The following is a 22,268-nucleotide window of genomic DNA, read 5'->3' on the forward strand; positions in this document are numbered from 1 at the left end:
ATTTAGACCACCTGGGGTTCTTTAACGTACACCTAAATCTAGGTACACGGGCCTCAAACATTCTCGCCTCCATCGAAAATGCAGCCGCCGCGGCAGGGATTCGATCCCGCGATGTTTGGGTCAACAGGCTAGCGCCATAACCACTAGATCACCGCGGCGGGGCCATTGCAAGATTGGTTGATCAGAAAGCGGCTGGTCATCGAGACACGCAAACACTGCTGCTGTCTCAGCAGTGACAAAATATTTTCACGGGGTCGTGACGTCGACGAAGGCAGCAGTCGGCGTGTCGAAGACGAGACTCTTTATTTGGCCGAACTTGTGGCCAGGAAACGGAAAGTCAAACTACAGGAATACGCGCTGTACACTGATAGCAGCGAACAGAGCGTCGGCCGTCTATAAAACTGCTCATGGCTGGGACGCGCCGTGTTTTCTGAATCACGCATCGAACTTTCCAGTCTTATCACTGGTGGTCGCGCAAGCTCTGGAATAATCTTGACTATTCGCGTCCTGCGCGCAATCTTAACAAAGTGATCTACTACAATCGCGAAGCTTCTCGAACACACGGCGCGGTCAGCATCGAGCGTTGCTAACCGTCCTTGCGGGTCAAACCAGAATACATCAAAATAAGATGAGAAGCGGGCGTGGCAATATGTTCAATTGTTTCGTCGCTGCCGCTATGGTCCTATGCACCACAGTCTGCCATCCCGATGCGGCGCGGCAAGCAAGGACGTTCGTAAAGGACACCCCAAGCCACATGCGACAGAGAACGGTCGTCTCGGATCTGGGTAGTTCAGATGGAATTTTGAGTCGTAGGCATGTGTCTAGGCGGTGAAGGGGGTGTGGAGTAAACCGGGCGCGTTCCTCATGAATCTTGCGGCGTCATGCGCTCGCTTACTAATCTTTGCTGCTGCGTCATTTCTTGACAATAGAACAGGTTCCATCGCGTAATTTTCGTGAGCGTTCTTAGCCGCATCATAGGCATGCCCATTAGGGTCATTACCGATGATGCCGCAGTGGCCTGGTAGCCACTGAAAAGTTACATCATGCCCTTTGTCTATTAGTTGATGGTACACTTGTCTTATTTCCATCACCAATCGGTCTTCAGGCCCACGATGTAGAGCAGTTCGAAGAAATTGCACAGGTGATTTATAATGAGTAAATATGCTCCATTTCTGTGGCCCTTCTCATTCAAACCTCCGAAGTGCGCTGCGGAGTGCCGCGAGCTCCGCGGCTGTCGATGTTGTCCTGCGAGACGTTCTAAACTGGATGTTTTTCGATTTTTCTGGGAAGACCACCGCTCCTGCATATGCTGCAACAGTTGTCGAGCCATCCATGTAAAGTTTAACATGGTCTTTATATTCATCGTGCAGCCTGAGTAAAGACAGCAGCTTCAAAGCTGGCGACGAGAGTTCTGCCTTACGAATTCCTGACACTGTCAGACGTAGTTTAGGTCAGTCCAAAAGCCAAGGAGGCGTCAGGACTCTTTCAGAAACGTGTACATTGGTGGGAGGCACTCTGGGTAGGCCGATATCCTCTTAGGCTAATTGCCAATTGGCCGTGTTGGTAAAGGTTCATAATGAAAAGCGCAACTTTCACGAAGATTTAGAAAGGATACAGGACGGAGCGCTTACTACCAAATGAAAATTTGTATTTGGAAGAAAGGTTCCTATATGTGCACCGCATGAACGCACGTCATCACAAACCATCTTTGTTACCGAAGAAAAAGGTGTGAATCAACGAAAAACCGCAAGAATGAATTATTGTATACAACGGGAATGCACGTGTGAAACCGCTGAATAACAAGAAAAGCATGTTACATCGAAAAAAGCAAATTCAGATTCTGAAGGCAGTACAGACGCCTGGCTCACACACCTATCCCCTCTTTTCTTAATGCGAAAGGCTTCAACGATTTTCCTTGTTCGCTTCTTGTGCTTGTCAGTGATGACTGTGACACAAAGCTTTGACTGACATGTACACCGGCATGCCGGTCACTTTGCCTGGCAGACACCGGTGTCGGTGTCTGCTCGTGGCACCGACACCAGCCACGATCAGGATTCTCCGTCACGGAGCTCGAATTCCGCGACGTTACCCGCAACACCACAATTATAACCTGAGCCCAACACCACCTCCAACCAACAGAGGTCACCAACTCGCCCTCCGAGATCGCCAGCGCATAAGTACATGAAGGCACTGCCCTACTCACTAAGGAGGTCAGTTCCCTTGCAGCCAGCAGAAAACGAACGATAATACACCACTCCCGTTTAGACCCCCCATCGAGCGGACTGCATTGCCATTTCTCATCTAATGCAGTTGGACGAGCGGTCCCCTGTCTCGCCTACGCTAGGGCACATGCAGGTTCCAGCTCCTATCGTGCCTGACAAGCCACCGGTGAAGGAACTGAAAAAGCCTATGACAACTATCACCGCTCATGCGGCCAATAAGGCTGACATATTGATAGAGCTGCCATTAGAGCCCAAGTCTACGGATGGTTCGAATGGTGACCTAAGCTCCCCTGACCAGGGCAGCTATCCGACGCTTGAGATTCGGGCGGACATAAACCCGAACTTGCAGCTAAAGCCAGCCAATGACTCTACGGTGGTTACTCAGCTCATCTTTCCTCAACTTGAGATTTCACAGCCGACCACCATGCAGTCTCAAGGACCTCCTACAGCGCGTTCAGAACTGTGACGGGACAATCGTCGCAGGCGTCTTCGACCCTCTCCGAATATTCAGTGCAACCCGCTAGTGCCGTTTTCTGCAGAACACAATGCTAAATCGCAGCGTGGCCGAGACCAGCAGCTACAACGAGACAACCATTGTCGCCCACCAGAGTTTTCGACAGCCCAGCGAGGTAGGTCCGGGCGTCCACAGCACAGACCACCCAGGTACAGCCAATCCCGCTCTCTTGAGAGGTTTGCGCTAAAGATGGCAGTTCATGGTCTAGGGCCTGTGGGCCTGCGACGACCAATGTGGCATAGCAAATGTCGTCCTCCCGAGACCATTTCTGCAGGTCCCCATTCAATTTCGCAGCGTAGCCGAGTGTAAGGAAGACAGAGCGACGTTCGTGCACGGGCGCGAGCTCGTCTAGCTGAAAGCAAAGAAAGACGAAGCTGGAGAATAAGAACAGCCGACCCAGCGTCCGTGCGTTGTCTCTGTTCACTTCCTTTACATATGCTGCGAATCACTAATATACGAGATTCTAAGTGGAACTACCTCAAGGGGGAAATATTTAGGAATTTACGTGTGCATCAAGATTTTGCACGCTGTCAGAAACACGGAGTTTTCAACCTGTCATCATTGGCAACCCGGTTTAGTTGACATGTTAGTTGCAGCCATCACAGCTTCCGTGGCAGCACGTTCATAAGCTGCAATATTGGGGTACCTCCAGGAAGAGTGGTATCTGGAATGTCAGGGGTAGAAGCACCAAACATTAAGATTTATTACCTAGTGGTTCTCGTAAGAGTACCTCCTACAATGACGACTGATATCCAGTTCAATGTGGTTCTGTTAGGTAAGATGCAGCGAGGCTTTCGGTCTTCGGTCTAATAAATAAATAAATAAATTACTACAGGCAAAAATAATCCTAGAAAATTGCAGCACACGTGACATTAGGGAAGTGCTTTTACCGTGAAAATCAAGAAAATGGTGGTTCAGGCATTACTCGAACTGTCTATATATATATGTGTATATGTGTGTGTATATGTGTATATATATATATGTGTATATGTATATGCAATTTCTATGCATAGCATTGTTGTCATATATATAGTATTCTGTATTCCGTCACATTTTGCATTGTATTTCGGAATTTGTGCAGTAAGAAACTGCTTACGTATATTAGTCTCTGTACATAGCATTACCGTACGTGCATCTTTTCCACTTGTACTGAGCCAAACATTTCATGGTCTATGTTCATTGCCTATATGTTAATGGCCTATATTTCATGGTCTATATTCACCCATGTCCTCGTTGCTTGCCACGTATTAGGGAGGCTCGGGTTCTCCTCAAGTGACAAACGTCACTTTTCTCCCGAGCCTGCCCTCATCCTTGAGATGAAATAAAATTGAATTGAATTGAATTGAATTGAAGATTATGGAGGTAAGTGCATGCGTTACTGGAATAACCTGAGGGAATGAAAAGCCCCCCCCTCCCTCACACTGTTACTCTAAACCCTTTGCTGTGCTTATCCGAACTGAAAGCATTTTACTGAAGTCCAGGGGGAATTTCCAGGCGGAAGAGTTGTCGTGTAAGATATTGCAGTCGCTACCAATACACGTGCCTTGTACATTATCACGCTGGAAAGCGTTAATCCACTTGTTTGGAATTTCGAGAACTGCAAACAGTGGCTAAGGTGAACTTTGTGACCCAGTGACGCTGTCTCTTATACGCGCTAATTGAAAAGAAAACCACAAAGTTCTTTCTTCCCTGCCGCACTTTCTACTTTATCTAAAGGTTAGAAAGGTTCGCTCTCCTGAAACCCGACAAATGTTCCTAACAGAACACTTCAGCAGTTTTTTGTTTCATTCTTGCGTATATCGGTTCTTTTTACTTGATTCAGAGTAACAAATCTTATTCCCGAAGGAAAACTTCGAGCACCTACACTGAAGAATTCGTTTTGTTATTGTCACTACTTAACCTATCGGTGGCGAAGAAGAGTTTTTTGTTTGCATTTTCCACCACATGCCATTAACAAAGGAAACAAGTTCTACGGGAACACCAGATTTGGCAGATTGCCTGTCCCCACGGCGATCACCTTTCTTCGGGGCTACGGTGTGTCCGGCTGGCCCAAAAATTTACCGTCCCTCCGGAAATTACGGGAACTTCTCAATTGCATGAGAAGGAAACCTAGGACATTTCGTCGCAGCCTACGCTATCGCCTGCAGAAAAAAAGAATGTTACAGAAAAAGTTCTTCGACTGAAACGTGTCAACGAGACATGTGTGACAGCGATGTCATTTATCCTTCCGATTGGGATCGCTCTTTCTTTTGCCGGCCATCGAAGAAGTAAACCGACGGACATCTCGGTATTAGAAGCTCCAGCGAGCGTGTCTTACAAGCCTTGTGGTTTAGGCTTCCTCGTTTTTATCGCGCATTTTGTGTATTCTCTCGTCTATAGTCGTGTCCTTCCATGAAAGTGGGTTTGGTGCGTTTTGGTTCGCCATTAGTTCGCGACGCTGATCTTTTGCCGCAAGGTCCCGGAAGAGAAATGGCTCGTTGGGAGCATCGATCTTTGCGGCCGAAAGATTGAGCGCGGCATTGGGGGGTTGAGGTCAAAAGGATCGAGCGAAACATTTTCAGCCGAATCTGGCCCGATGAAAATACCCCAACAAGCGACAAGAATAGCAGTGGCTTTGGCGGTGTCCCCTGCACTTTGCGGTGTAGCCATTCATTATTTTAGGTAGTATACTTCCAATCCTAAACTTTATTTCTGAGCTCCGAGTTTCGTTATTGACGGATGTTGCAGTGTTAAAGACGCTCTTTTTGCGCAGTGAAATACTTCAGAATGAGAATTCTTGGAAAAGTTTGAAGAGTGAAGCCTGAGTTAATTCAAACACAAAACAAATGCACCAATCCAACCCACAGGCGAGGGTCCAAATATGCTAATGCTGAGAACGGGACCCTCGTTTAAGAAATGCTACAAAATTGTGTAAATGTTAGCCGCATAACAATGGATGACGTAATAGCAGATGAAATACACTAAAAACGAATGTCAGAACGATTCTAAACAAACAATGCTCAAATGTGATTTGGTGCAACAAAAATAACGATGGAAGTGTTAAAAAAGTACACAATTTTTCAACGTAGAATTCACGAATTGTTTAACGTACCAAATGAGCACTAGCAAGCTTTACGTATTTTTAGAAAATGTCTAATTTAATGTGTTTTGTTTTTCAGTAATAGAAAAATAGTTTGTTGACTTCCAGAGCTTTATGGTATCCCTGTGGCACATGTATAGACGCTTATATAACCATTGTGAGATAGCGCTAATCATCTGTCACTGAAGAGTAGTGCATATAAATTCTATCAATCCAGTTTTTAAACCTACCACCTCATTTTCTTTAAGCAACTGTTTTGTTCGGCCTGTTCCTCTGTGTGCCTGTCTAACCGCAGAAGTAGCCTAGCAGGCAGAGGTGTTGTGCCGATAAGCTGGAGGTCTCGGGTTCGATTTCTGACTATGGTGGCCGCGTTTTCATCGGGGAGAATGCAATAATACTCATGTACAGCTGTCATTTTTATGAAAGGGAACACGCGAGCGCGTGGCGAATAGCCTGGTACCGCACATGTGGCGCGGCGCTGTGGCGAAATGTAAAAACTTTTTTTTTTCTTTATTGTGAGGTATGTTTCCTGCACCCCTTCTTGTAGTTTTCCTTCTTTTTTATCGCTTTATTTTGTTGTGCCAAATTGTTTTTCGCTTTTCGTTTCTCGAATGCTTCCGAAGCTGTGATAGCAACAATCCTTATCAAAAGCAATCATTGTTCGCTGAAAGGCCCGAGAGAACACAGATATCAAGAAAGCGTAAAATAAAGACACGTTCGTGACGGGAGTGTAGGCAGTAGTCGGGAATGACACCACACTCTCCTTTTATTTTCATATTTCGCCACTGCACCACGCCACATAGGCGGCGCGAGGCTATCTGCCACGCGCTCGCGTGTTCCCTTTCATAAAAATGACGGCTGTACATCGATTTAGGTGCACGTTCAATAATCAAAAATTCATCCGCTGCCCCCCACTACAGCGCGCCTCATGATTATATTGTTGTTTTGACACGACAAACCATGCAGAAGTTACGAAACTATGAGCGCGTATGTTTGCATAAGCGGTAACCGTGTTTTCGTGCACCCCAATTTCTACAAGCAAAAGCTACTTCGAAGTGCGTGCCAGGCGTGCAGCAGAAGAGAACAGTACGGCATCAAAAAGGCAGAGACCACGCTATGATGAAACGATCTGTTCATGGACTGCATTGCCACAAGCTTTCCAAAGAGTTCTCCCGTTCAAGACCGTGCGGCGCTTCTTTAATTACAAAAGTTGCAGTACATATCGCGTCACCCCATTGCTCACTGACTTACAACTTTATCACTCGCTGAGTCCCCTCCTTTCTTATTGCTTCCTTTTTCTTGTCTTTTTTTTTTTGGGGGGGGGGGGGAGATTATGGTGGCGAATTTCCAAATCTCGTGCTCCGCTGGTGTTCGACTGAAATTCGATCGGTCTTAGCCGCCAACGAAACTCGATCCCCAAATCTCTTGCTGTGTCGTTACCGTGCATTCTGCCATCGACTTCCAGCGCAGGTTAATAACACCTTTCTAACATTACAGTTAATCTCAGTAATCGGTAACGAGCAACACACCTCCTTGTAACCCAGGGTATAATAACTCTGTGGCGTAAACGCCGTCCGTGCACCGTCGTTAGTTTGACGCAAAGAGGATGCTAACGACGACGACTGAAATTCGGTAAAGACGCTCCATCATTAGTGAGGTGCAAGCAACAGCTCGGGTTTTAGGTTCGTTGCCACATCGCCAAACGGCTCTTACGCAACGCGACCGAGGCTTCTTTTACTCGTCCTCATGAACTCGGCTGCCGCATCGGCCGGTTTGATTTCATCGGGCGATAAGCAGTACTGGCGTAATTTTAGGAACTTGGCAGATGCGAAAGCTGAGCTTGTGTAGATGGAGGTGCTTTCGCAGCTACGAACATTGATGCAACGCAGCTGCTCTTTTACAATGGTTCCCGTTTACAACCGAGGCGAGGTCTCACTTTTTTTAACCCTTTCAGACGCAAGCTATGAAGAACTCTCTGTAAATGCGTCAAATCGATACATTGTTATTTCAAGGCACTCGATATTATATTGCAACAAGAATAATGTCGTAATACGTTCATTTTGCGTGTCATGGTATTGATTCCTAATTACTTTATAATAAATATTTATTCTGAAGCCATTGATGACCTGGGTTTGCGTAAATATCATGAAAGCTCAGGCTAGAAATATAGTGCAAATTGGTTTTTGGTTATGTCCATGCTGAACAAAAAAGTGATACTTTTCACGTGGGTTGCGGGAAGCGCCACGTTGAACGACTCCTCAAATATGGTAGTGACGTCAGCAAAGTGATCGTGTGCAACAGTACACCGCAAAATGAAGTTAAATTAAGACAAATTTATTACGCAGGCTGTTCAAATCATCCAAAGCTCAGTGTATCGTGCTCTTGGCTCCTATTCATTAAAATAGGAAAAACAAGTGGTGTATTCAATTGCGTACATAGTGTCTCAAACAGTAAGGAGAGCAGCCGTGCGTAGTAAAGAAAAAGTCACACTGTCCTAAGGCGACTGGAAGGCGAAAGGCAACTTCTGTTTCTTCGCAGTCGATAGTATTGATCCCCCCAGCCCTCCTGAAGGCTTTCCGCACCCAGCATGGTTTTCCACAGCATCCGCGGTCGGAGTCATTGCAAGTTTTCTGTGCCTCGTGTGGTTTTGCAGTGCCTCCTGTATCCGCCCACCTTCGACCCAGCACAGACGCCATGTCATCACGCCATCATGTGATGTCACGTGATGTGACGCCATAATGATGCCATCACATCCTGGTGACTTTTGCATCACACGTGTTGGCGCCGACGACGCCGACGGCCACTTTTCGCTTTTGATGAGGCATCTATTTCGCCTTAATAGGGCACCTTCGCACTATTGGTGGTAAGCCTGAAGGAAGAGCGGATGGGTGGCCTTCCTTAGTAAAAGTAGGCCTAACGCGGCTTAACTTGGCATTTCTCGCTCTTCTAAGCCTGTCTTGAAAATTTTCCGCCTTTAATATGCTTTTCTAAGCCTAACGTGGCTTCTTTGGGATTTTCCAGGCTCTTCCAAACATGGCTAGACTATTTCCCAAAGTTGGCTTGGCAAGCAAACGTCACCACCTTGCGAATGCAGGTTGAGTACTTTCCTAAGCGTCTTCTTCTTTCTTCCATGTGTCTTTCTTTCTTTGTCTTTCTTTTTGATCTCCCTCCTCCTTTCACTCCCCCTAACTTTCACATCACTCATCGTCACATCTTTCTTCCCTCCTCCTCACCTTCGCATATGTCCTCCTCACCCTTACTTCTCTTTCATATCCCCTCGCTAACTATACCGTACAAGGCTAGGCCATGATTTACCCTCTCCCATCCTCCTACCCTTCCTCCTCACCCCCACTTCCCTTTCCCGCACCCTTGATATGGTATACTAGGCATAACTATGCTATGCTAGGAGCTGCATGGCCCATATCCGGTTTATGTGGCGCATATACACATTTTTCTAGTCCACGTATTATACCTTACAGCCGGCCTAAACAGATCCGCTGGTAAAAAAATTCGCCAGATGTCATGCGAAGCAGTAGACGAGTAGGGGCCTATATCGCAGTTTTTTTTATTGCTTTGATTCAAGCGTTGCGCGTTGGACTGACTCCTTTGTGCATATTGAGTCATTATGGGTATATCGTAGGCAGGCCCGTAGCGAGGAATATTTTTGTTCGAGGAGGGGGAGGGGGACACTTCCTGAAGGCCTTAACTATTTTAGGAAAGTACCTATATGAGGAAGCAGCAATTGGGTTGACTACAGCTTGCCCATTCATAGGAGTTATAGCAATGTAATATTCATTACACTGCTGTAAAAGCCGATAACGAACACTGCAACTATAGAGTTGACGTTGTCGTGATATGACGCCATTATAGCGTTTTTTTCCTAAACACTTTCAAGCACTGGCGTAGCTCTGTGGTAGAATACTTGACTGCCACGCAGAATGCCTCGTTTTGATTCTGGCTCTAACCGTGGTTTTTAATCATTCCGTCCCTTCGATTTATGACTCGCCGACAACGCTGCCAACGCCTTTCCGGCATTTTCTGCTATACAAGCTCCATCACGCCATCGCGTTGAGATTTTTGACAGTCCTTTATCGCCGTTCTTGGGTTTATACACACTGTGAATCACCTGTGGCTCATACCCGCATTACTTGGGCCGTGGTATACGGGTATGTGCCTTACGTGACTAAAGGAAGGCTTTCATGACGTATATAATGACCTGTTCATCGTGTTCGCCGTACACTAATGCCCTCTTGTGCGAATTGTGGTGTGTGTCAAGCAAAGGAAGCGATCACGAGAGCGCCCAGATGTAGGCGGCTAGATAGATAGATAGATAGATAGATAGATAGATAGATAGATAGATAGATAGATAGATAGATAGATAGATAGATAGATAGATAGATAGATAGATAGATAGATAGATAGATAGATAGATAGATAGATAGATAGATAGATAGATAGATAGATAGATAGATAGATAGATAGATAGATAGATAGATAGATAGATAGATAGATAGATAGATAGATAGATAGATAGATAGATAGATAGATAGATAGATAGATAGATAGATAGATAGATAGATAGATAGATAGATAGATAGATAGATAGATAGATAGATAGATAGATAGATAGATAGATAGATAGATAGATAGATAGATAGATAGATAGATAGATATGGCCAAAGTGCCTTTAGTTCGCTAAGAAATGCTTTGCATTTAAAATAATGTGTCTGCTGTCGCAAACACCAAAGACTAGCGGAGATGGTGGAAGCCCGGTAAACTAGTACCAAACCACACCGTGTCTCGGTTAGACACAGGAAGGCGTCATTGTGCTCCACGTCTGTATAATGTTTTCCAAGCGGTTTGACATTTAGAACAGTGATCGTAAATTCATCGTTGGGCACCTTGTCGAGCGTCTTGTGATACCTATTGGTAATCGTGTCAAGGGGGTGTTCTTTAGCCTAGCGAATTCGGCAGCCAAATTAATTCACCTTGATTGGTCAAGGAACGCCCTTCAATGTTCGGTATTCGCACAAACGCAGGCCCCCAACTGCAACATGCACCATCGTTCGGCTCCAGTTGTTCAAAGCATTGGAATTAGGTAGCTGTATCGAGTCATTCGGGTATTCGATCTCCGGTGCGGCTTCAATTTTATTTTCTTTTATTGGTTTATTGGCTCGAGACAATCATTAGCACTGTGTCCATAACGCCAGCATTTGGTGCATTGTATACGACGCCCAGCTTGAGCTTGGCTATACAGCTTCTTCATTTTTGGTGCGCCGGAGGGGAGTAGTGGGACTTGCTCAATTTTTGTGGCACATACCCGTTAGACGAAGTTGCGCACGACGACATGAGAAACACAGCGAGGCTCTAAGAGCTTTCCTGTAAATACATTAACCCACTACAGCCATGCGCAGGAACTCCCGGAAGTCTGTGCAGTTACTGTTATGTTCACTGCACTTTCTCAAAGTCAGCATGCCGTCGCTGCGCAGGCTCGAATACCTAAACGAGGGTTCCCGAATGTGTCGTGTACTTGGTCACGTCTACAACAGGTGGCGAACGTCGATGTGTCGTAGTACAGGGTTCTATATAAAGCTAGGACAGGTGGCGTCGTCCTGCCCAAAGCCCTTCCACTTGCGTGTGTGGTAGCAGTGGTGAGGCCGCGTAAGGCTGGAACCCCTCCCTTGAACTGAGGTGGCGCTGGAGGGAGCAGGCACAAGGAAGTACAAGCGCACGTGTGTCGCGTATGAGCCTCTGGGAGCACCTAATTGGAACATTACGAAAGCGGAAAGCGATCCTGGAAGAGGATGCGCCGGTTTATACGTGTTGTGCACGCGTTCAAGTTCGCCATTCAAACGATGCTGCCAGCTCCGGCACCCCTGGATAATAATGTCAAGCCGATTTGCGAGTTCGGCCTCACAAAGCTAAGTTGACCATTATAGCCCACAGTGGTGTGTATACACACTCACCAGTGTCCGGTGAGTGTGTATACACACTCACCGGACACTGGTGAATATGTTGTCAATGTACGTGGCGTCCAACCATAAGAACTGGGACGACGTTTTACTGTTCATCACGTATGCCTTCAATACTACCCAGCACCTCCACCACTCTGTTACGCCCACAGTAGGGGTTTGGGGTTTATTGACAGAAGGCTTTGATGGCAAGACCGCACAGGACGAAGCTGCCGAGAGAGCTTCTTTTCAACCTCCACACACTTCTTCCTCTTCTTAGTTCGGCACATACACGGCGTAATAATATGTTGAAGTCAATCGTATGATGGCACTATTTGTGCGGAAGCAATTCAGAAGAGGAATTAATAGGCTTACGTTGTTGTCATCAAATTAACTCGTTATTCTTCACCGCTTCACGCAACAGAATGTCTCAACCCGCGACAGCCTTTCGTCGTGTTCTTTATATCGATATGCCGTTGTTCTTGCATTTTATACACGAAAAGGCGAAATATATTTACTGAAACGTAAAACACTTTCGCTCCTTTTAAATACACGTCCAATTGTACCTCCAAGTCTAGCTTCTCATAACCGTCCTTTGAAGTTACACTGAAGCGCATACAATTAAGCACGGCTTGTGACGTTGAAACAAGCGTCACTGCGCAATTACCTCGCTGGGCACCTCAACACTCAAGTCAGGGCTGCTTCTTGCGCAAACGCGCAACTGCAAGTCTTGAAATTGGCATTGCTTGTATTCCTTTACTGCAACACAATGTTGTCAATAAAACTAAACAACAAAATTTGGAATAAGCAGGTCGTTTTTCGGGCGCTCAAGATGCCAGACACAGCACCTTTTGCTGCGACCGCGGCGTATATTCTGATGTATACTTCCAATGTGCATGGATATCTCTGTATAGACCTTTTTTCTAGAATAATACGATTTACGTAACAAAAAAATAAAGAACAAGCATATTGGCTGATGCATAGGATCTTTGACTCCTAATTTGTGGGTTACATGTCGGAGTCTTGATGGAACACTGCAATTCATTGTGTTCATTTTTGACACTGAAATGGGCACTTGTGTGGCCTGTTCTTCTCTTCTGCCTGTGTCTGCACATCTCGCATTCTTCTACGACGAACCAAGCTTACGAACGAGTTCAGCTTTTGTCCTACGTAATCTTCAACTCTGGTTATAGACACCACATTGCAGTCGGCTTCAAGCCGACTGCAGATTTACAATTTCTGTCGAAGATTTTTAAGGACGATTGTTGCTTCCTCAACAGAAATTTATATTCACCGTGCTCACAGGTATACCGACTTCCCCGGTTCATACATCTGCAGCCGTAGACTGTTCTTTCAGCCTCTACTCTGCTAATATGAGCAGACTAGTTATGACGTGGTATTTACTATGTCGAGTGTATCTAAACAATTTCAAACGATGAAAACACTAAGAAAGGAATTGCAAGCGGACAGATTGACCTTGTTTACTTGCGATTGCTTTCTTAGTGTTTTTTTTTACTAGAAATTCTTTCGACGCATTTATCGCAGTGCCTAACTTTCATCTCTATAGTTACAATGCTCAAATTGAAAACGGACGACATGTTATTTTCTACCGTATTTGCGTCGTATTGCTACCGTAATTGTAACGCGCACTTTTTTTCGTTATATGTAGCACTCACCTTTGTATGCACGTTACAATCGGGCTCAAAAGCGAAATCGGCGTCACGTGATATTTGACAACTTTCGTAAGGTAAAATTATCAGCGGGCTACAATCAGGGGCGCGCTAGAATCGTGCGAATACGGCATATCGATCAATGGCCCCTCTCTGCGGCTTCCAAAGGGTTACGGCTGGTTGCCGAGATCATGCACATGCTCACTAATCAGCGACAACGGCGAAATGGCGCATCATCATTGTGAAGCGGTCAAGAGCGTCTACTGCAGCGATTCGCACCGAGCCATCATTGTGGAACTTGTCGGCCGACATCTGCGGCTTTGTCGAGCGGTGGCTAATTGGCGACGTTCAACTGCAGAAACGATAAGCTCCCGAGAGGAGGGTGTTGCAAGCTGCTGCGAACCGACCGTGAATGAGAGCCAGTTAATTACCAACCAGATAAAACTGGTTGAACTGCGCTTCCAATGGGGAAAGTTTGTGCGGCTGACCTTTCCTTTCCTGACGCCCGGACAGTGATCATAGTCGGCCCGCTAAACTTGTGCCCTCTTTGACTTCATGGTCAGCGAGTGGAAGATTACATGTTTTTGCGACAGATCGCCACAAAGGCAGGGCCCACGATGTCAAGTAGGATTGACAATTGGGCGAGCTCCATTGACATTAACATACCGACGTCTGTGAGACAAGTAGACGTCTAGCGAGTATGTACCAGTCAGCTCCTGGTGCAAAAAAAAAAGAAGGCAGAAGTTCAGGGGAAGTTCAGGGGCTTGAAGAGATAGGTTCATGAACAAGGGATGTCACTGGAGCCGACGTTTCGACTGGAAGACTTGTCTTCTTCAAGGCTTCAAAGCAGTTGCAGCTTTGCGGCGGCCACATTTGCGATGGAGGCAAAAATGCTCCAGGCCCGTGTACTTAGATCCAGGCGCACGTTAAAGAACCCCAGTTGGTCGAAATTTTCGGAACCCTCCACTACCGCGCCCCTCATAATCATATCGTCGTTTTCGGACGAGAAACGCCAACAATAATTATTAATTAGCCTTGAAGAAGCTTCTTAAAACGTCGGATTCAGCGAGACCTTGTGTTCACGAAATTATCAAGCAGCTCCTGGCGGCTACGTGGCAAAGAAATTGGGCAAGCCCCACTACACCCCTCTGGTCCACTGAACATTATGAACAAAGTCAAGCAATGGAATAGCAATATTATGCCACCAGCTCCGCTGTTTGACCAGCCTTCGCGACGTTAGGTCAGCGAGTCCGCTTCAATTTTTTGTAAAACGCGGCGCGAGAGAAAAAGGCGAAAAGACTTTAACCACATTAACACAAGCGCCGTGTTCCCGCTTGTGTTCGTGTGGTTGAAGTCTCGTATTTTTGTCGCACCGTTTTCTTAATGTCCATGATGTCTTCGATCACATGATTAGTGGAACGTGACATCATCGGATGCTCGGTTGAGGGATGTAGGGGCGGCGAATAACACTTGAACGGTCATGTTGGGCATTTCGAGTTACATCCGATACATCCCAGCTAAAATGTCTTAACAGCGTTCTCCCGAAGTGATGCATTGTCAGTTACAATACGTCAATTACAAGATGCATTGTCAGTTACAATGCGTCAATTACAAATACACTCCCTGTATGATAAGCGACAACTTGAGACTCCACTGAAATGATTACTTAAATAGATAATGATTACTATTATTGTCAAACATTATTATTAAAACAAAAACGGCCGAGATTACTGCAGACTTAGGCTGTCGGAAGCATCTCCATCCATGCGTATACATTCATGGATGAGTGGATGTAGGACCTATGGAAGGACTTTATTTCGTTCACTTGTACCGGATGGAATAGGATTGGATGAGATTATACGCGCGGGTATATGAATTTCAAATGCAAAGTACCTCGTTTCGGTGACTTCAGCCTTCCGACCTATACCTATCGCCTGAAAGTTTCTATCGGTGCTACAGACGAACGGTGGCATGAATATCGTTAGCTACATTAGTACGACGCCTCCTTAGAGTGGACTTGCTACACCGTTTGAACCACGCAGGAGACGTGACAAAGCGATGCCTTGCAGAGACGCTTGCTTACGTGCGTCCGAAGTAGCGTCGGCAAAGCCAGAATACGCATGAAGAGGTTCACGGCGAATCGCCTTCCCCCTCAGTAATGTAACCTGCATCGGCAGTCGAAAACTGTTTACCTTTCACGGTGAACGACCGGGCTTGTATCGCAACTGCTGGTGATGGCAAATAGAGGCAAGCAATTTTGTACAAAAAAATGTTTACTGAAGTCGATGCAGGGCGTTGGGTCGAAGATGGTGAAACCACCAATTATTCGCTCGCCGCAAGGAAACGCGAGACCGGCTTAGAATTTATTTAAAGCGAAGTGTTATTACACATGGTGCCGCGTGGTTGGAACGTTGCATCAATATTGCGGACCTCTTGGCGTCACTACACCTGTGACGGCCGCTGTGTCTGTACTGGCGCTCCACGGAACGTCGCCAGGCGGCTTGCGTGAATCACCTTATGAGCCGTCAGGCCTGTGCATCGGTAAAAACAGCGCCTGTCACGCGCATCCGGCACTGCTTCCCGTCATGCGCGACTACGCGTTCAATCTCGCAGTCCCGGCCACCGCCTAGAATAGGTAAGAATTGCCCATCTCGTGTCACTCGTGTTCTGCTTATGGCACCGTAACTTGGAGGGTAACAAATAACACAAAAATTTTTGAGAAGTTAAGCACCACGCAGCGCACAACGTACTGAAAAATTGTAGGCGTAACTTTAAGAGATTAGAAGAATGTGGAGTGAGTCAGGCAACAGACAAGTGTGGCTGATATTAAACTTGACATCAAGAGAAAGAAGTGGACCTGCGCCCGTATTCACAAAAAGTGTTATGCCAAAAATGGATGTGACAGAATATTTCAGCCAATCACGATGCGGGACATGTCATTAGCCAAGCCGGTTGACCAATAAGAAAACACTCTTACGAAAGAAACGTTTTGTGAATTCGGCCTCTGGGCCGGCCATGTAATAGGTGGGACAGACGACGGGCGGTCTGTTAAAGCCACGGAGAAGATACGAAGGCAAGGAGGAAAAAAGGCGAGGAAGGAAGCGAGTGAGATGGAATGACGAAATCAAGAAGTTTGCAGGGATAAAAAGGAATCAGCCCTCGCAAGACAGCGCTGATTGGAGATTGATGGGAGAGGTTTTCGTCCTGCAGTGGACGTAAACATAGGCTAATTGTATGATGACGATGATGACGTTCAACCCAGCTCAATTACACTGCCTTCAATTTCCCCGCGCCATTTGGGCCCGTAGCTTCAGTACGTCATTCACCATACCGGTAGTCGCATCGCGAACGGGTGCGGTCGGCGTTACGTGCAGCTGACTCCACCCTCATAAGCTGCTCCCTGTCACTGTACAATTGGCACACGAAGGGCAGGGCATGAATCATTCCGGGCACACACGCGCATGCACACACTGCATTTTTCTCTCGACAATTAACCAATTAGCGTTTTTCCTCCACTTTCACCGAAATCACCACGTTGGAGGTACGGCAATTTGGCTCAGTCGTTCACTTATAGCCTGGGATTCTCAGTGCGACGAGTACTAGAACGACGCCATCTGAATAGAGGAATACAGGATAGCTGCTTTAGTAATGCGTCTTATGGCATTGCGGGAAACGAAACGAGTTTATTATAGTTCTAGGACTAGTGTCACACATGCGAGGCTAAATTGTTGTTTTTCTTGTTTGTTTAAAAGATATCGTTGAAGGCCCACTTCGAACTATACTACAAAGGATGCGATGCCAATGGAATCACACAGTGGCGCAATTATTACAACAAATTTTAACAGTAAGAGGTAAACGAAACAAACCAGCAAACAAAATGTTTAGAAATCAGAAAAAAGTATACGACAAGAACAAAAGTGACATATAGGTAAATGAACATTTTACAGTGCATGTGCATGGACATAGGGCTCTAGAAATTGTAACAAAATTGCCATGCACTAGCTAAGGATATACTTTCAAGAACCACAACGTATACTATAGAATGTAGGACAACCGAAATACCTAATCAACAAGAAAAGACAGTGCGTTTGCACTAAGATCGCAGCTGAATAAAATCGTCAAATTAAAGAACAACAGGGCTGAGCGAAAGTCCGTGAGCTTGCCCGTGCAGTGTGAAGCATCGAGTGTTTTCTCCTGGAACTTGCTTATGTTAGATTAATTAGCGATTTGTAATATAAGATTATTCGTTTTGATTTCGGTAAAGTAGTGTAGTTGGAAGCTGATGTAATTGCCAACATAATCAAAGGAAACTAATAGCGCTGTCCAAGGACAATGGAAATTTCGGTTCGTGAACTTATGCTTATGTGCTTATGGATCACTACGCCCTTGCCTTGTGCCGTTGAAATGGCCAAAGACAAAGGACGTGAGTGATTGCAAGAACATTGAAAGCGTTATGTTGTAGAAAACGAATGATTCTATATTGTTACGGGGCACAGCGAGAATGCGCACAACGAGCGTTATAATTCGGTATGCGTGTAATGGCAAATAGACACAATAACAAAACCACGTTCGATGCGGCACCTTGAGGCGAACAAACGTTAATGAAGGCAAGCGCCGTACAGCACTGAGGGACGCGCCGACGGGCGTTACGTCGCACGCGGCGGGCGTCATGCGCAAACCACGAAGACTTCTTGAATGGTCGTGGGCGACGCAGTCAACGTCACATCTCAGCGACGTCCCGGTGTCGCTGTCGCCTGCGACTCCAATCGGTGCCGCAGAGCTGGTGGCGGCGACTGGACCTTCCAGATGAGATACGCCTTTCGGTACAACCTGCAAGTGAACAGAGACGTCAAGGCCACATGAGAGAGGACGTACGTGAGTGGTCGATTCAGTGCGTTTAAGAGATAGATGGTATTTGCTAAAAATGTTGGTCAGCCGTGCCCGCCGCACTCTAACCTACTACTATTCACTGTGTTAAGGGCATCTAGCAAAATTCGCGGTAAATTTTATGGTAAATGAAGCAATGGTGATACGCTGAATGACAAGCGAAGTAGTTTTAATTTAGTGGACAACGAGTAAATTTAGGGCTGTCCACATTCCTGCATCACAGAACCGTTCTACTTAGGCCATTAGTTCAGTCACGCAGTTTCTAGGAATCTCAAGAGTGTTCTTGTTTTCTGCCTCTGTTTTGCCGTGTGAGAAAATGGGCCGAGAAAAGACAACTCAAGGAATAGTTGTCTTCGGAGGCTAAACTATGCAGAGGCCGACGATATAGTACATATGGGAGACGATTACATGTTTTCCGATGCTTATAAGCAAGTCTTCAGCAAGCACCCGAACCTAGGACGAATCACTTTCAGGGAAGTCACTCTATTCGGACAAATATTTCGTCGCTTGTGAAGATTCCTTTGTGAGGAAACAATATCTGCTTCCTTTGTAACGTCTTGATACGAATTGGTAGCGAGGCACTAGAAGTGGTAAATGAACATGTCTACTTAGGGTCGGTAGTGACCGCGGAAGCGAGCCTTGAGACTGAAGCAACTGTAACAATAAGTACAGGGTTGGGTGCATTTGGCAGGCATTATCAAATTATTAAAGTAGTTTACTACCATCCCTCAAGAAAAAGGTGGCGTCTTCTATTCAGCTGCATCTTACCGGTATTCCTACCTACGGAGCAGAAACCTGGAGGCTTGCAAGAGCGTTCAACTCAAATTGAGGACGAGGCAGCAAGCCATGGAAAGGAATATCATAGGTGTAACCTTAAGGGACAACAGGAGAGCAGAGTGGGTCAGGGAACAAGCGGGTGTTAATGACATCTTAGACGAAATTAAGAAGAAGAAATGGGCACTTGCAGGGCATGCTGCGCGAAGGTAAGATAACCGCTGGTCATTAATAGCAGCAGGCTGGGTTCCAAGAAAAGGCGAGCACGCGAGGGGAAGACGGAAAGTTAGGTAGGCCGATGGTATTAAGAAGCTTCCGGGCACAGCGTAGCCGCAGCAAGCACAGCGCCTGATTGATTGGTGAAACACGGGACAGGCCTTTGCCCTGCAGTGGGCACAGTAAGGATGATGATGATTGTGATGATAATACGGAAAGGTGGATGACAGTTTTTCGCTTCCATGATTCATCCTCCCCTTTTGAGGATGCGTGAGTCAACTCCCCCTGGTATGTTCCTCAAGGACCACTGACCATAGGCTGTAGAACGCGAAGCCCATCCAGGTGAAGCTCTGCAGCAGCAGCAGAAGGGCGAGCGGCAAGGCCAGCAGCCAGGAGAAGCGCGCCAGCGTTTGCGTAGCTTGGAGCCAGGCGAACGTCAGCACCAGCACCAGGCTGAGCGTGAAGAGCACGCTCAGAGCGAACAGCACGTGGTCGGACAGGTTGTCGCTGTCGAGCAGCCAGTCCACGAAACTCTGAGGGTACACAACGCATACAGGTATATTCGCTTGGCATCCAACGCTCACTGGTCGCATTGGTGCCCGGTTAACACAAGGACCGAGTTCTTATGTTAACCCTATTCGTACAACAACGTGCTAGTCGATCGTCTCGAAACATAAATTTATTATGGACTTTCAGTTAAAAAAACTAGGCACAGATTTACCGTAAGACGAGTTCCTGTCAATGATTACGCTGTGGCAGAAATAGAGACAACAGCCATTATGCGTTGGAAAAAAAATATGGAAATATGCAAGCTTATAGAAATGGGAACATTGAGCAGAACCATCATATCGTGGATGTGATATATATGCAAATTTATGTGAAATTGAGCGTATTACGGGATATTCGTAGAGGTTTGTAAATGCAGCTGGAAAATTTGCGCTAAAATGACAAAAAGTTAATACGTGTTGCAGGTAGTTCCATTTTCAGATAAGTTTTGTAGGCTTACTAGGACAACAAAATAGCGAAATACACTTGAGAGTGCATGAAAATTGTAGTGACAAGATGATAACCCAACGTAATATTCCAGCCACCCGACGCCGATTCGGGTCGGCCAGTCTCAAACCACACTTACCGAGAAATATTTTCTATTCGGCCTGTCAATATTGAGGCCACTCAATGTTATTGGTTTATGTACGTGAACCCATACAGTAAAGTCTAGGGAACAGGCATTTAGGCGAGTTGGTTAGGATTCGTCTTCAAAACAGCGTAGGAAACGTCAGCTGACGCGTGTGGCCGTCGCCTTGGCGTACCTTCTGGTTGTCCCAGCGGATGTTGAAGTCATAATGGCAGATGTGGCAGGCGTACACTCGATTCTGATATATCTGTATTGCAACGCAGTTGGCGTGGGCGTGGCTGAAGTTGCCTGCGTCACAAAAAGTGATCGGAAAGTTTCTCAACGAAAAATAACGTGGCAAACTTTCTCCAGGGGGGAATGTCGTGTGCGGGAAAGAATAGTTGCTCATGCCATGCGCCTGCAACGTTGGCCAAATGTCGCCAACGCTACCTGACAATAAGATAAGCGAATTAAGTAAATACTGTCGTGTCATTGCTGGACATGTCATTAGCGCAGTTGATAGGCCAATGGCGGAGTGTTTACAGAAAAGCAGAACTTGACCTCGACCACTCGGCGAAGAAATGGAGGACAAACACCACGGCTTCCGAGGAGGGTAACCTTCAGTCGCCCGCAGCTCCCTTGGTACGAGTCGCTTTGCTTACATTGTTGTCCGTACGATTTACTATGCATGTTGCGTAACCATGCATGTAACTGGGGCCAAATTCCTAAAATTTCTCTTTCGTAAGTGCACTTTCCCATTGCTCAGCCGAGTTTGCTAATGATTTGTCGCGCATCGTGATTGGATGAAATAATTTCTTACGAAAATTTCGATCGTAACATGTTTTGTGAGCACAGTGAAAAAACACAGCGCGATAAAACAACGACAAGAAAGACCAAACAGAACCAGAGGTGACTGCCAACAGGTGCGTTAGTTTTTGCTTCACAAATATATACGCATTCTGCAAAGAATTTGCAGAATGCGTATATATTTCTGCAAAAGCGGCCGGAGCACCTTCAATAAGCTTTAGTTGTAAGTCAGCCCTCTTTCGTGTCTGTCGTTTTTTTTTTCCCCACTGATGTTGCGCTGTACCTACGATATTCTATTGTTAGATTTACCTTTGCAGTTGCAGGGCATCACCATGCTCATTTGGTTGTTGGTGTCCAAGCAGAACCGGCACGTGTATACGGGCTGCTGCTGCTGCTTCTGTTGCACATGGCCTGACGTCGATTCACTCCCTCTCTCCATCGCCGAGGGCGGTTCCAGGCCTTGGCGACTCATCTGTTGTTACAGAGTAAGTTGGGCGCGTTGATATCATTGCAACAGCAATTGTATGGTCTTTCTGGTTAAATATTTGCCGTCGACGTCGCCGTAATGTACCGAATAACGACCAACTGCGATCAACTGCGATAAGGTACATTCCCGCGCCAGCAGTGGTTCGCTGTGGGTGCTAGGGGCCACGTGCGAGCGTGAGAGGAGGACGACGCCGGAAGGAGGGTGTGTGTGAGCGTACCTTATTTCCAGCTATACTCAGTTACATCGTTGAAAAATGGCAGCTGCACCCACAGAACAGCGGAGTGCCTGCCCCTCACCTGAAAGAGACAGCAGTGCTAGCTGGTTTCTGCTCGAACCGTGAGTACTTTTTCCCGGCTAATGTAAATAGTACGCATATTTAGAGTTGAAGGCCCGTCGTTACTACCTGAAACGTTACGTTTGACTGAGCGGCGATGCCAGAATTCCTGACGAAATTTACCAGGGCGTTCAGGTTTCCTACCTGAAACCAGCGACAGAAACCTGGGTGTGTGTTGCAGAGCCAGCTATCTGAAACACTTGAGAAGTGCTT

The 22,268-nt window shown here is 46.3% G+C and overlaps 1 protein-coding gene across 1 annotated transcript; it reads right to left on the reverse strand.

The window, feature by feature from the left end:
* Window positions 1-18,163: 18,163 nt before the first annotated feature.
* LOC119405630 (E3 ubiquitin-protein ligase MARCHF11-like) lies at window positions 18,164-21,706 on the reverse strand. The gene is made up of 4 exons (XM_037672464.1): window positions 21,544-21,706; window positions 20,624-20,736; window positions 19,626-19,846; window positions 18,164-18,266 (listed from the first exon to the last, which is right to left on the reverse strand). The coding sequence occupies exons 1-4, from the start codon at window positions 21,704-21,706 to the stop codon at window positions 18,164-18,166; spliced, it is 600 nt and encodes a 199-aa protein (XP_037528392.1).
* Between the last annotated feature and the right edge of the window lie 562 nt (window positions 21,707-22,268).

Source organism: Rhipicephalus sanguineus, chromosome 9, assembly GCF_013339695.2.
Source record: "Rhipicephalus sanguineus isolate Rsan-2018 chromosome 9, BIME_Rsan_1.4, whole genome shotgun sequence".
Classification (NCBI taxonomy): domain Eukaryota; kingdom Metazoa; phylum Arthropoda; class Arachnida; order Ixodida; family Ixodidae; genus Rhipicephalus; species Rhipicephalus sanguineus.

Excerpts from the sequence above, each read along its gene's own strand:
- LOC119405630 (XM_037672464.1), bottom strand. The coding sequence starts at position 21,706 with ATGAGTCGCCAAGGCCTGGAACCGCCCTCGGCGATGGAGAGAGGGAGT. Across the intron at positions 20,737-21,543 it reads GATGCCCTGCAACTGCAAAG|GCAACTTCAGCCACGCCCAC; the intron begins GTAAATCTAACA and ends TTTGTGACGCAG. Across the intron at positions 18,267-19,625 it reads TTCGCGTTCTACAGCCTATG|GTTGTACCGAAAGGCGTATC; the intron begins GTCAGTGGTCCT and ends GTTCACTTGCAG.